This window comes from Rhinolophus hipposideros (assembly GCF_964194185.1).
Source record: "Rhinolophus hipposideros genome assembly, chromosome: 11".
Taxonomy (NCBI): domain Eukaryota; kingdom Metazoa; phylum Chordata; class Mammalia; order Chiroptera; family Rhinolophidae; genus Rhinolophus; species Rhinolophus hipposideros.
The window spans coordinates 63,004,474-63,019,511 of NC_138057.1; the positions used below are offsets into that span (position 1 = coordinate 63,004,474).

Sequence of the window (15,038 nt, forward strand, 5' to 3'; positions counted from 1 at the left end):
GCTGTCCACACCAAGCCTGCGGACCGTGAGCTAGGTGAGTGTAAACAGCCTAGCGAAAGGAGAACAAAGTACACCAGAGCCAGTCACATAAAGAGCCCTCTGTGCCCTGTGTCGTTCTACCCTAATGCCAAAAAGCTGTGGGCACAGAAGGGGGAGGGGTGTCCGAGCAAGAAGACCACTCCCTCTAGCCGGAAAGGTATAAATCAGACTGCGCTGAGGGGTGGGAGGGTGAGAGGTGGTGGGAGCTGATTTGAATGTGAGATAGACTTTTTAAATCTGAACGGTTTTGAATCTTAAGAACTGGAATGACAGCGTTTTAACGGACGTAGACTGAGAAGTTAGGGAATCAGGATGACCCAGAGTGAAGGGAACCTGTCCCCTAGCGGGAAGGAGCAGAGTTGACAGCCAATGAGAGCGACCCTCCCATCCCCACCCTCACCCCACAGTGGTTATTATCGGCTTATTTTACAACTGTGAAATCTGTGGCTCTTAGAGCTAAGTGATTCAACCGAGGTCATGTCTACAAATGGCAATGCTGAGACTGAAGCCCAGATGCACTGTCCTCCAAGCCGGGGAAGATGGAAGCATATCTCCAGGTAGCCACCTGGGGACGTCCTCACTGTGAGCGGGGAAGGTTGGGCGTCTCTGCTGCATGGAACCTGCCCGATGCAGGCTTTATGATGTGAGCTGCTTGTTCTCTAGTTTAGGAAAACTTTCTGCTAGCACTGCGGAGAGTGTGGGAAGAGAAAGTTAGCTCCAGTTCTGACCCGCACGGGTGGCAAAATCAGTCTTGGGTAGAGTGACAGCCCCGATGTAATCTTAGCCCTTTGTCCCATTAGGTTTGATAGCCCAAGGGTTGGGAAAAGTGTGTGTGATTGAGAAACAGAGATATTGCGGCCTATTGTTCCTGGCGGAAGCAGCCTTGTGGAAAGGGAATGGAAGGATTACAAACCAGTCCCCCCTCTGCCTTCAAGTTCTGCCACAGGGAACACTCAGTCTTTAGCCTACCGCAGGCATGGGGATGACCCGGTCCCCAGGACAGGCAGGCCTCTAGGGCAAAGGCACTCACAATCAGCTCTGACCTGAACTTGCTAACACTGACCTGCCCCGCTCTGCCCTTGGCTGAAAAGTTTTCCCACTTTGGGCCTTTCCCCTTGGACCCGGGCCTCTTAAACCCACACTCAAGAAAAAGCAACTCTAGACTGAAGAATGTGGACTCTAGAAAATGGGGGTTTGGGGAAGGTTTGCAATTAGGGGAGTAACTGGTGCAACATCTTAAAGTTCCTCTTTCCTCTTGAGGTCTGTGACTCCACACCCCGTGGCTCTTCCTTCTCCTGGTCACTCCTCTTGGTTACCTCCTTCTCCATCGACCCTACCTCTCCTAAGTGAGAATTAGAAAACTCCCGAGGCGTGCTTCAACTAAGTAAATTGGGAGTTATCAGGACTCATTCGGGACCCTGTCTTCTCTCTACACTCTGCAGAGGTGAGCTCATCTTCTCTCATTCTCTTAAGGACCTCTCATACCCATGACGTTGCAATTCATATGTCCAGCCCAGAACTCGAGTCTCATTTGCCTATCTGATATCTTCATTTGTGTGTCTCGAGAGCATCTCAAACTCAGTATCTTTTGAACTGAACTTACCATTCTCCTTCAGTAAATCCTATTGATTCTATCTTCAAAATATATATCAAATGTATCCTTTTTGCCTCCATCTCTTCTGCTTCCACTCATGCTTGAGCTCACAGCATATTTCCTGTTGAACTTGCCATGGCCCTTTTCCCCTGACATTGCCTCTTATTGTGACCCTCAGCTCATTCTCCATAGACCAACCAGAGTAATCTGGTTAAATTGCAAATCAAATAATTTTAGTCTTATATGTAAATCCCTTAATGGCTACCTACTGCATTCAGAATGAAACCTAATATTGTACTATGACCTGACTCCTATCTACCTATGTTAGCCATTTGTGCTACTCACACACGTTTCCATTCCTTCTCTCCTAGGCATATGGGATGACTGCACTTCATCATACCCTTCAAGTGGAGATAGGACACTGTGACTTGCTTTGGATAATGAAATGTGAGTAAAAATGATTTGAGATCCAATACATGACTACTGATGCATATTTTCTTCTCCTACAGTGATAAGGGAAACCAGTGTTGATATGGTGGTGCCACAAGATTGAAGCAGCCTGAATTGCTGGTAATAGATATAGGACAGCTGCCCAAGAAGTTTGCCCAAATTCCCCAGTGGATTTTTCATGAGTGGAAAAAAACCCCCACCTTCTGTTGTGAGATTTGGGGGTTGTTTGTAACTGCAGGAAAACGTAGCCTGTCCTTGATGGACACACTGTAGAAAGGGAGAATCCTTTGTAAAACAAAAGCAAAGGACAAAGTTCTTTTTTTTTCCAGAAAATGTCCTTGTTTTTCATTAGATTGTAAAAAGATTAACAACTGGTTCTTATTAATTATTCACAAAAAGAATCACAATGAATCTTCAAATTAGAATGAATTTCTGGGTGGTAAAAGGAGCAAGCACATCCATATTTTTGACAGGTAATAGCAATCTTGGTTAATAACTCTGGATGTGGATGGGCAAGACTGGATTACCATGGGGTGGAAAGATGTGGGCGAAACTTTACAGAGAGAGAATTTAATATGAGGAAAAGTCACCTTAGATGTGTTTAAATATCATTACTGAAGTTAAACATTGACCAGGGAAGACATACTTTATTCCCCATCGCCCATGCTTCACTTTGTCTTAGGTTTAAAATGTGCCAGGAAGGATCTGAGTGGTCCAAATTTGGCTGAAAGGGGAACAATTTGTGGGAAACACATATTTTCCAAGCAGGAGCATTTTCTTTGGCTTTTTCTACTCTGGATCCTATTACCATATATCATCAATGGTTGCCAGTGTTTAACAGAACTTAATTTGAAGAGGGAGGGAGATAGAGAGAGAGAAAAGCACAGAGAGAAGACACATAGAAAGGTAGAAAGGAAGGCAGGTAGGAAGGCAGGCAGGGGAGAAGAAAGGAAGGGAGGAAGGGAGGAAGAAGGGAGGGAGGGAAGAAGGAATAGAATAAAAGATGGAGGGAAGGACAGAAGGAAATAAATCTGTGATGAGGATGGTATGTGCAGTCTCAGTGAGAGATGAAAGATGACCAACCGTTCCTAGACCATTTAAACACACCAAATAGTAGGTGGCATTGTTCTGACCCTTTTTATCCAGGGTGACCATACTTTGGGAGGCTTAAGCTGAAATGGTGTGGTCACTACCAGTGAATGTAGTGACTTCTCCATGAGCTGGCCTCCAGGCCGAGCAACCAGAAAAGGGCAATTCTCAGAGCTCATCTTCTCCAGAACATGTGAGAAATCACCAGAAGATATTGAACTCCAAGTTTTTTTGTTTTTTTTTTTAGAAAAATCCCTTGTTTTTCGTTAGACTATAAAAAGATTAACAATTGGCTCTTACTAATTATTCACAAAAAGAATCACAATGAATCCATGTCCCTTGACTCCAGGGCACTGCTAGGGCATTCCATTGGCTAGGATCCCTGTTTTATGCCTCAAAATTCCCTGGTTCTAGGGACTAAACAGATGTCCTAGCGCACCTCTCCATGGTGTGGGCACCCAGGGCTCCGTAGCAAAGTCTTCTTGTATAAGCAGAATGGGGCTGCATTATTCTGACAGCAAGCACTCTTTCTGAACTGTGAGCAATGTGGCCTGAGCAATCTCTTCTTTTTTGAAGGACTACACCATGTGTCCACTGTGCAGTTCCTTTCCCACAATCCCTATCATTGAGTTAGTCCAGGTCAGCTCATAGCTAGAGGCTAGTTGTGGCTCTGCCACCTGGGTTCTTTGATGAGGCCAGAGGTGGCCTCAAGATTCAGAGATTTGTCTGAGTAAAAAGCTTCAGGCGGGGCCATATAAGCCCAGGTTCCGGGCAGCTTGGGAGATTCTGGGAGTTTTCCTCTGGGGAAATGGATAATGAGCTGCTTTTCCAGACCTATGTGGGTTCGTTGTGGAAGAAGGGCACGGAATGCTGATGCTTAAACTGGATCCCACTGCCTTTGTTTGCATGTTGGCCACCCGACACTCCTGCTGGGCTGCCTCTGGGATCTCTGGGATGGTCGTCTCTTGCTGAGACATCTGCTTGTTTTCAAACAAGCCTGGGTCTCCTTCATGAGGAAGCCTTTGCTCAGACTCCATGAGCTTGCCCTTGTGTTTTACCTGATGACTGGCTTCCTGGTGGAAGGTTTGGACCAAACAGTGCATCTGTAGGTGTGTGTGCCATGGAGACTCAGGGCTCTGAACACAGCCTCTGTCAGCCTCCTCAAGCATCCCCGCTGGCTCGGGGTCCATCTTGTTCAAGGGCAGTGAGTGCCTTCTCTCCTTGTTAATCCAAACAGCACTGACCATGGATTCAGCAGGAGCAGGCGAGTTCCCTCCTGAGAACGCAAGACACAGCAGGGTCACCACTGAAAAGGACCTGGGCAGCTCTCTTTTGGGAGCTCAGAACTTTTAAGCTGAAAGAAGGCTATGCCCCAAACATAAAGCACACCAGGTACCCGTACATTGCGCATGTGTGTACACACATATATGGACACACACATGATTCCATGCATATATGCTCACACACAGGCACTCCCTCCCATCTATGCAAGCTGTCTCTCTGTCTCTCTCACACAAACAATTATTCATTCATCCAACAAATACTTATTGAGCACTTATTATGTGCCAGGCATTATTTATTCTAGGTCCTGGGAATACGGAGTGAACACTGAGACTAAATCCGTACCTTTATGATGTGTTGCAGTGGGGTAGAAAAACAATAAGCAAATTAATATATTATAATAAAATTTCAGTTGGTAACCAATGCTATGGAGAGAACCTTAAGCATAATAGAGTTTAATAATAGATTTCAGTTTCTGACTCCACTAAGGAGTAACCCCTAGGAAGAGCGAGGGGACTAGCATTTCAAACTGAAAGAATGGCAAGAAGCAAGGCACGCACAGGGTCACCCACGTAAGGACTCACATCCACTCACCAGTGGAAAAGACTTACGAGGTTTGTGTTCTGGGATTCTGATACTGGGTTTATGATCCAGGGCACAAGAGGGAGGAGCTGTGTTTCAAAGCAGCGTCTTTTGGAGGACTGGCCTTTATCTGTCTATCACATAGACACTGTTCTGGGGACACATTTGCAAAACCTACTGCTTCCTGAACTGGCTTCAGGGATGAGGGTGCAGACCAGTCTGTCTTCTTCCTCAGGGACATATTTTTACCACCTTGTGGAACATAATAATTTGTAGTCAACTCTTGGTGGCAGCAAGTGTTGTGGGAATGAAAGGTATGTTCCTATAAAAATAGGTCTGTGACAAGCCTGCAGTTCCCTCTGAATGGTCAGTGAAGCCCTCTTGAGCATGCTGGCATTTTTCACTGTAGGAGGCCCTACAAAGTGCATGGCAGAAGTGGGGAAATGGTGTTGGAGGAATAAAATCATAAGGAAGCCCCTGAGTTCCAGTTCTGGGAATCCAAGAGAAACAGAGGACCAGTGTAGCCATCACTGCAAACAGTTGCAGTTGCGTAAACGCTAATTCCAGTGGTAAGACTGAAGCTTTGTTCCTGCTTCATACCTGCACTCCTACTTTCGTAGTGTAACAAACGTGAAAACCTTTACAAATATTCAAAATGTTATGCACTTATTTGAGAACAGAGAAGGATGGGGACGTGATGCTTCCTTAATTCTCCATCCTTGGTTCAGTTTGCCAGAAGATGCAGTTGGGGAACAGGTATTTTGAGTTCCTCCTTGATTTCTCTCTTTAGCTGGGATGAAGGAATGGGGAATGGAGATATGAAAAGAGGAGCTGCCTTACAGGGTTGTTGGAAATGTTAGATGAAATGCACATAAAGCACCCAGCCCAGATATGAGTTCCCATCCCCATTCCTTTTCTACATATGATGACTCCCACGTTACCTGAACGTGAATGTGACAAAAGCATATGCCTTTTGGAAACCAACCACCGGGGCACAGGGGCTTCTGAGACCCCAGCTCAGGTCCCAAGGTGCCCTTTTGTTGCATCAGGACAACCATACTGCTACTTGGAACCGCAGTTCTAGAACTTAGGTCCTCTCCATAATGTTAAGACAGGATGAAGAAAGCCAAGGCCAGGGTTCTTCCTTCCATTAACCAACTCCCAGAATACCTGCCCTTCCAAACACAACCCAATGTCTTAAGACACAGTTTGTAGTAGGAGCTGATCTCAATGGCCACTCCATCTTCCTGGGTCTCTCTGTGTACTGGACGCAGAGCATCACTAACTTCTAAATTCCCTCTGCTCGCTTGGCTTCATGACATTAATATCTCCTGGTTTTTCCTCCTACCATTTAAAAAAATATTTAATTGTGGTAAAACACACATGACATAAAATTTACCATCGTAACCATTTTTAGGGTTACAGTTCAGTAGTGTTAAGTAGACTCATATTGTCATGCAGCCGATCTCCAGAACTTTATCATCATCCCAAACTAAAACTCTATAACCCTTAAACCACAACTCTCCGTTTCCCCCTCCTCCCTGCTCTTAGCAACCACCCTTCTACTTCCTATGAGTTTGACCCCTCCAGATGCCTCATAGAAGTAATATCATACAGTATTTGTCTTTTTCTGAATGGCTTATTTCACTGAGCATAATGTCTTCAAAGTTCATCCATAGTTACCCAAGGTTCAGCATGTGTCAAGTTTCCTGCCTTTTAAAGGCTGTACTATACCTACTCTCTCTGTCTTCCCTCACTTCTCTTCGTTGGCTTGTCCCAGTATGAATTTAAGTGTCTGGAATATTCCAGAACTCTAATTTTCATCCCAGCATCTTGTCATGTACACATCGAGCTGCCACAATTTTACCCCATGCCCATGGCCTCAACTACTACCTATATATCGATGACCCCAAATCCATATCTCCAGCCCAGATATCTCTCCTGGGATGCAGGCTGGTTGGAAGTCCTACAGGCAACTATCTCAAATGCAGCGTGTTCGCCAACAAATTCATCTCTCCCTGCGGAATATATTCCCTGTCTCAGTGAATGGCATCACCGTCTACCCTGCTGCTAAAATATAGGCAAAATTGATTTTTTTGGTCTCTCTAGCATCATTTTCACCTCATTTTTGTAAACGCACCCTGATATCTCCCTGGAGAACTAACTACCTTGTTCTTCATACCCAGTCTAAATGCTTCCAGTGTCCTTCCAATTCAGATCTATGAGACCTAAGTGACCTGGTCCTCAGCCATTCAGCACAGAAAGCCCTGAAGAGCTTTGTAGGTATCAATCCACTTAATTCCTACCACGACCCTATAATTTAGGTACTACAGTTATTCCCAATGGACAGATAAGGAACCCGAGTCACAGAGAATTTACATAACTTGTTCAAAGCTGTACATAGAAAGAGAGTGGTGGAGCTGGGACTCAAGCTTTTCAGAGACCAAGTACAGGACCACTCCATCAGGCAGTGTGTGACTTCTCACAATTAGAGAAAAAGGCAGAATTGTACATTGTTAGAAGTGCCCTAAAAGGCCCGGACCCAGCCTGGGGGTTAGAAGTCATCTCTGAGAAAGCAGCAGCCTGCATACTCCTTGCACTAATATGCCTAAGTGATGACTTGGTAATGACCAAGGCAGGAGCTCAGAGTTACAGAATGCAGGAGAAAGGGCCAGAGGGAGGGTTGGGACAGGGGATGGTGAATACCATGGGGCACATGGAGTTTGAGCTGTCTTTGGGACATACCCATTACAGGGATTTGTGAGTCTGGATCACAGGTGGGTTAAGCATGATGCTTTCATTTGATCGTGGTTTAATTTAATAAGTGCTTGCTGAGCGACTGAACGAATCGACACCCTGGAGGATGGGGTAGGGCTTTAAGAACCTTTCAGCTTATGCCCTGCACAGATGGGAGGGTGGTGCTATTTGGCTGTGCCAATTCAGTTCAAAGGGATTGCACTGGTTGGCAACAACCCAAGTAATATGAGATGTGTGCCTTTGGCTCAGAAGTGCCACTTTTGTCTCCAAAAGGCAGCAGACGTCCTGTCCCAGGCAGTGAGGTCCCTTTGGCCCCTGATTTTTTTCCCAGCCTGGCCTAGTGCAGGATAGGTCACTCAATGAGTCCTGAACTGTCCAAATAATCGTAGAAACTCCCAGACACAGGCTTGACCTCTCAGGGGACCTCCTTACCTTCTTCAACCTGTTCCTCTGTTAGAGGATGAAGGGCTCAGGTTTGACAATCGCATGATTTCTGAGCTATGTGCTCCTAACTTCCTCCTGTAATGAAATCTGAGTTCCCGAAGGGAAGAGCCTTCCCCCTTTGAAGAGGGGGCTTCAGTGTCTCCTTGGACCTCCCTCGCGGCTGTTTGAGGCTGTGATGACTGAGTTCCCTGAGCCAGGACCCCTAGTGGATCCCTGAGTCCTGTGCTTGCTCTGGCTAGTGCCCAGGCTGTTGGGAATGCCATGTCTTCCTTCTCCGGAGCCAGTTTCTCAGGTCTGTAGGAGGTGCCTTGGTGAGACCAGCCAGGAGGCTGAGCTTGCATTTCCCCACCTGGCCTAGCAGGGGGGCCAAGCCCAGCTCACCAGGAAGACCAGTCCAGCAAGATCAGAACACAAGAGCGGAGGCCATGGAACAGCAGGCTGCCGGCCAGATGCCTGGCTGAGGCCCCTGGCTCAGCTGGCAGGGGACTGAGCCTAGCAGAGCTACCCTGTACCAGCCTCCCTGCTCTAGCTCTGACTTCAGGTGGTCTACACACCTGTTCTTCCCCACAGGAGGGCCAGCAGAGCTCTGGTTCTGCCTTGCTGGCAGCTCAAGCCCCCACCCCCTATTCCACCCACAGCCAGGCCCTCCTCCCCTCTACTGCAGCTCCCAGCACCTGCCCAGCCCTACCTTTTGGGAGTACCACCAGGTGGCCCTGGGCCCTCTGCTGCTGCCTCAAGCCTTCGTACTGGGCTCGCAGGAGTTGGATGCTGAGTGGGGGCCCTTTTCCCGGAGCCTGAGTCCTGGAGCCCTCAGCCATGAAGAGAGACCCCACCTGCCAGAAGTGGGCAGGGCACAGACATTGGCAGGGCAACCCCTTCATCCGGATCCCGGATCCGGGAGAAAAGCAAACACTGATGGGAGGGGCAGGAGGCGGGGTGGGAGGTGGCAGAGCAAATGGGGATTGGGGATGGAGTGAGGAGGGAAGGTGGAAAGATGCAGGGGAGGGAGAGAGATGAGGGGGAGGAACAGGGAGGGACAGGGAGATATTGGGGGGAGGAAAATGTAAGTGAAAAGAAAAGTGGAGGGAAATGTAGGGCCAAGTGGAAAGGTGGGGAAGGAGTAAAGCTAGGGGAGGAGAGGTAGACCAGCTAGAGGAAAACGGGGAAAGAGGAGGAGAAATGTGGGGGAAAGGAAAAGTCAGGGGGAGGAGGGGAACTGGGCAGGAGGAAAGGAAGGAAGAGGAAAGGAAAGAAATGAGGAAGCAGGTGGTAGTGGCAAAGGGGATTGGTTCGGTGGGAGGAGTGAGGACGTTGGGACAGCAGGAGGATGAAGGGGGAAAGGAGTGAATGGCGAGTAGGAGATTGAGGGGCCCAGGGGTGAGGGGAGCAGTAAGGGAATAAAGAGAAAGGCAAGCACAGCTGTTCAGAGTCCTTCTGGGGGTCCAAGGAGGCGCTGTATTTCCAGGTCCTTCACTGCTTGACCCCGAAGTTTAGACGCCAATTCCAAGAGCTATGGTGAAGACTGCTGTTTCCTAGCAGAGCTGTGGGAATGCCGAGTGCTTGCTCGGCTCACACCTCTTGGACTGGAATCAGCAAACCAGCCCATTCAGTTTGCAGTTGGAAAAGGAACACCCTCTGCCGCCTCACAAAGCTGGTGCCTCGGGGATGTGCATGCTGCAGCCATGTCCTCGGGAAACCCAGTAGCAAAGGTGTCCCCAAGATCTCCACTCACCCCCAACGCACATCTCAGGAGAAAGCCCAGCCCCAAAGCCTTCCTTGGGGAAAGAGCCCAAGGGAGTCCAGGCCTCTAGCCAAGCCCCACCTCTTTGACATTTGATGCAGCCTCTGAGGTCTCAGCATTCTGCAACCAAGCAGTAAGTTGGTGTTGATCTTACCCTCAGCTCGGTGCACCCTCACCCTCTGCTTGCCAGCCCCACCATCTCTGATTCCCCTCTGAATCCAAGACCCCTTACCTTTTGCCCCAGCTTCAACCTATCCTTGCTCCATTTAGTCAATGAAGTGCCTTCTAACATGGGATGATGCAGGGTGGTCAAAATGGGAGAGATAATCTCCTGATCTTTCTACCTGCCCTATAGAATAGCATCTGAGAAATACATACCGTGTTTCCCCAAAAATAAAACCTAGCTGGACAATCAGCTCTAATGTGTCTTTTGGAGCAAAAATTAATATAAGACCTGGTATATTATATTATATTATATTATAAAGATCGGTCTTATAGTAAAATAAGACCACATCTTATATTACTTTTTGCTTCAAAAGATGCATTAGAGCTGATTGTCAGGCTAGGTATTATTTTCGGGGAAACACGGTATGCAGAAGAATATATGCATAAGACTGGTTATCAGTCTGACTACATGGTAAAACCACCTCAGGAGTTTTAAAAAAAATACCAGTGTTTCAGTGCTTCCCCTAAACAGTCTGATTTAATTAGTCCTAGGTGGTGTCTGGATATTTCTAAAGTTCTCCACTGCACTAGAGAGCCATCTGCCTAGTTGTTTGAGTCCCTGGGTCCCTTGAAGAGACAAGCAGTGTAAGATAGCCCAAACTTTTTCATCCCTTTTGAACAGGATGTCTCTCTATCATAAGCAGAAGGCAAGAGGGACCCTCCATGATGGTCCTGCTGCACTGGCCATAAAATTGGACTTGATTTCCACTATATTTTGGCATTGAGTTGTCAGACTTCACCTTTAATATTAACAGTTGTCTGTTTCTATGGGTGCACGCTTGTAGCTATTTCAGTGAGAAGTAGGAGAGGCTATCAGCTGCCACTTGCATGCATTTTAGAAGCTTAAGGAAGTTCCCTCTTTTGCTTCATATGGTTCCTCTCTCTCTTTTAACACCCAATCTTTAACCCATTTGGAACTGATTTTAATGTTAGAGTGTTAAGTATAAGGCAGAGATGTAGCTCTTTTTATTCTCCAAATAAGCGCCCAATTGTCCCAATACCATTTCTTGAATAAACTTTCCTTACCTTACGATTTGAGATAACAAAAGTAGTGTAAGAAAAAAAATGGCAACTGTGTTATAACCCAGGGATTCTTAAGGAATAAATGAAAAATATGATTGAGTCTGGATAATGATGACTGCTGCTGCTAAAAGGGTGTCCTTTATTATTCAGGTAGACTTTCTAGGGCAGCAAGAAATAAGCTTTGCGTTTGCTCAGGGTTCGAGACATGGGAGTAGGGATGAGACGCACTGTTATTTGAGAAAATATTTTCTTTTTCTGTATGTGTTTAAACTGAACTGAACCTGAAATGTAAAGTCTGGGGCTGAGAGATAAGCCTGTGATTATTCTAACACGATCACTAACTAAAGGAACCACTATTGCTTGAACCACTTATAGTAAAGGACATCAGACCTGGAGGATCCAGGTCTGCTCCTGTCCAGGAGATCAGCTATTCTATGAGACTTGGGTGGCAACAGGTGTCACTGGTCCCTTAGGGCACTACTGCAGAGAGAATCACTCTAACTGGAGGCATTGTGACCCAAGGGCCAGCCTTGGGTGAGTGGAGATTCAGAGACTGGAAGAAGGAAGCCCACAGGGGAGATGGTTTGAGAGCCAAAGTTCAGGAGAGCCACGTACACAGTGGGGATGGGACAGGAATGGATGCTGTCCTTGTGAAGGACTTTCATTTCAAGTTCTTTCCGCTGGAAATTCCAGGGAAAGCTTAAGGTACCCCAACCTCAAGGTTTTCCTCTTCCCCAAACACTAATCTGCTTTCTGTTTCTATGGATTTGCCTCTTCCTATAAATGGAACCATGCAATAGGTGACCTTTCATGTCTCCCTTCTTTCACTTAGCATCACGTTTTCACCGTTCATCTATGTTGTAGCGTAGATCAGTACTCCTTTCCTTTTCATGGTTGCACAATATTCCATTGTACAAATATATCTTTTGTTTATCCACTCGTCTGTTGATGGACATTTTGGCTATTGTGAATAGCATGACTGTGAACAGTGCTGCTGTAAACATTCATGTACAGGTTTTTGTTTGAAGACCTGTTTTCAGTTCTTTTGGGTGTGCTACCGAGGCGTCTACTCCTTGCTAAATCATATGGTTCTTGTATGCTATTTTTATTGCAAAACTTCCCTGGCTGAAAAGGTGTTGTGTTTTGATGACATTGAAAGATTTCTGTGTCGTACACTTTGTCTTTCCTGGTGACATGCCAAGAGCTCTGCCCTGCGGTAGGCTGGCCTTTGCATGTTAGTTGGTGTGTGTGTTTGGTTTTTTGGAAAGAGGATTATAGTTTATAATTTTTAACCATGTAATGACAAAATAACCCCCTGGCTATAAACAAGATTTTGAGAAGCAAGGATACCTTCTGACCCATTTGTATTTCTTTTCTCAACACTGTTGCTTCAAATACATTAAAAGTCCATTGTGGAAAAATGCATAAAACTCCCAAATTTGTTTTGCTGTGGCCCATCAGAATCATTACCTATGCAATTGCTATTTTATCAAATAATTGTGTAAAATCATTTAAGGGAATTTTAGAGGTAATGTAATGATTATGTCCTTGGAATCTGATACCTAGGTTTGAATCTGGCTCTGCCACTTACTAGTTGTGAAATCTTGGGCAAGTTTCTTAACATAAGAAACATCCTCCCCCCCTCAAAAAAAAAGAAACATCCCTGTGTCTTAGTTTTCCCATCAGCTAAATGGAGCCACTAATATCACCTTTGTAAGGATGCAATGTCCTTAGATCAGTGCCTAGTGTGAGTTTGGCACTGCAGGAGCTTATTTGAATACAAATTCACAAATGTTCCAAATAAGTACAAAATCTTTAGTCAAAATTTAGTTTTGACAATGCCAATCACTCTCTGCAGTAGAACATTCCCCCCCCCCCCAAATAAAACTTATAAAAGCTATTGGAAGAACACTATGGGACAACTACTTAATAATTAGCTTCAAATACCTAAAAAGAGACATCACAAATTTTAAAACAATTTTACTAGTAACAAAACACAATGCTATTATAATAATAATAGCCCCCACATTTTGGTTTTGAGGTCAAGATTCATTTCACTCAACATTTATTCATTCAATATGAACTTATTCAATTACTACAATGATCCAGACTCACTAATCAGTAAAAAACAGTGAATTAAACAGACACTGTCCTTATGGAACTTCCAGTCCAGTGGTGGGACAGAAATGAAGAACAAGTAAACTAAAAATTACATAATTATAATTTATGATATGAACTAGATGAAGGGAACATAATAAACATTGGGGGGTTCCTGGCCCTTAGACAATGTGCAATAAAAGCTATCTGTGATTATTTATTATTCCCATAATTATTATAATTTATCCAGTTTATTCATCTGTAAAAAAAGAATCCATCATCTTCAAGTTTCCTGCCCTCTAGTGGGGACTTTGAGTCATAGCCACACAAACAACAGAAAGGTTGAGTGTTTTTTGATGTTTCCAGCTGCTGTTTAATGAGCTCCTGCTGGTGGAGTGCCCAGCAAAGAACTGCACAGGGCATGCAACAGAGGGCCCCACATGCCCGTAACTTCCTTCAGAGGCCTTCTTTCTGCATGATTGGTGCCATGTGACCTCACCATCTTCCCTGGGCACCACTGATGGCTATCAGTGGTCTGTGAAGTGACCTGAGGTAGAAATCCTACTAAATAAGGCTCTGCATAGAGGAGAGTGAAAAGCCCAGCTAGTCAGCCTTCAAAATAGAGCAAGATAGAGTCAATTAATCCACCGTTCAATCGAAGAGATGGAAAGTATTTAAACCACCATGGCAGACTGTGGGGATAAAGCCCCAAAAATCAGTTTCCAGGCTCTCGGCCTCACATAGAAAGGTGCTGGCTCGGGTAATAAATGGCCATCAACTGTGATCAGATGGCCATCAGCTGTGGCTAGTGGGCCATCAGCTGTAACCCATAAGCCATTGGCCACTAATATAACTGCTGTGGCTATGCTAGCAGAGGGATGGGGGCTAGCAAAAGCGGATTGCCGAGAGGCGGATGCCGCCGGTGAGAATATATTGGTTTGACTCCCCTACTTTATGGCTCCGTGGGTGTTCCTTTTTGGCCTTACCTTGTCCTGCGTTCTTATGTGGGGAGCGGGAGATGAGACCCCGCCGGACGCCCCGCACGACACAGAGCATCAGAGTGAAGAATGCCTGCAACTGATCAGCCAGGCTGCCTCCTATCCCAAAGATGTTGCAGTAGCCCTAGGTAAGTCCAGGTGAGGCTGGTGACCATGGCCTTTTTCCTACCTTCCCTGAACATTTTTACCATAACCCTGAGTTATCCCAGGTAGTTCCAGTGTCAAAGAGCCTAACAAAGATGTTTTAATAAGCTATCCCAGTTCATCCTTGCAAGCCTCCTGAGAAACAGGTATTATTTTCTGTTATAGGGGCTCAGAGGGGTTGAGTTACATACCCAACGTCCCACAGCTAATAATTGGCAGTACAGAATTTGAACCCCCTTCTTTCTGCCATCAGACTTTGTGATATCAGACCTTTTACTACCCTCTAATCCATATCTGTCGTATTGAAACTTGAGTTTAAATGGAGATATGAGATTAGTCTCCCAATTTATATTATAGCAAAACCCTCTTTTAAAAATAACTAGGTTAAACAACTTTAATCGGGTCATCAGATAAGGTTTTGTATAAGCTTTCAAAATCAGTTAACGTCTGGGAACAGTTTGATCCCCTGCTCCATAATCTTTAAGTTTTCCTTTAATGACCTCACTCTGAATCTGATTGTGGATTGAAAAGCCTTCCCACAGTCTGGGCCCACGTTCTTGGGGATTGTGTTCTT

The 15,038-nt window shown here is 45.7% G+C and overlaps 1 protein-coding gene across 1 annotated transcript; it reads right to left on the minus strand.

The window, feature by feature from the left end:
* Positions 1–2,408: 2,408 nt before the first annotated feature.
* On the minus strand, positions 2,409–9,125 carry LOC308504845 (uncharacterized protein C9orf152). The gene is made up of 2 exons (XM_081066219.1): positions 8,925–9,125; positions 2,409–4,448 (listed from the first exon to the last, which is right to left on the minus strand). The coding sequence occupies exons 1-2, from the start codon at positions 9,115–9,117 to the stop codon at positions 3,913–3,915; spliced, it is 729 nt and encodes a 242-aa protein (XP_080922345.1). The 5' UTR covers positions 9,118–9,125; the 3' UTR covers positions 2,409–3,912.
* Between the last annotated feature and the right edge of the window lie 5,913 nt (positions 9,126–15,038).

Bases quoted from the DNA above. Each gene is read 5' to 3' on its own strand.
- LOC308504845 (XM_081066219.1), bottom strand. From the start codon at position 9,117: ATGAAGGGGTTGCCCTGCCAATGTCTGTGCCCTGCCCACTTCTGGCAG. The intron at 4,449-8,924 runs GTAGGGCTGGGC...TTGCGTTCTCAG, and splicing joins CCTGGTGGTACTCCCAAAAG to GAGGGAACTCGCCTGCTCCT.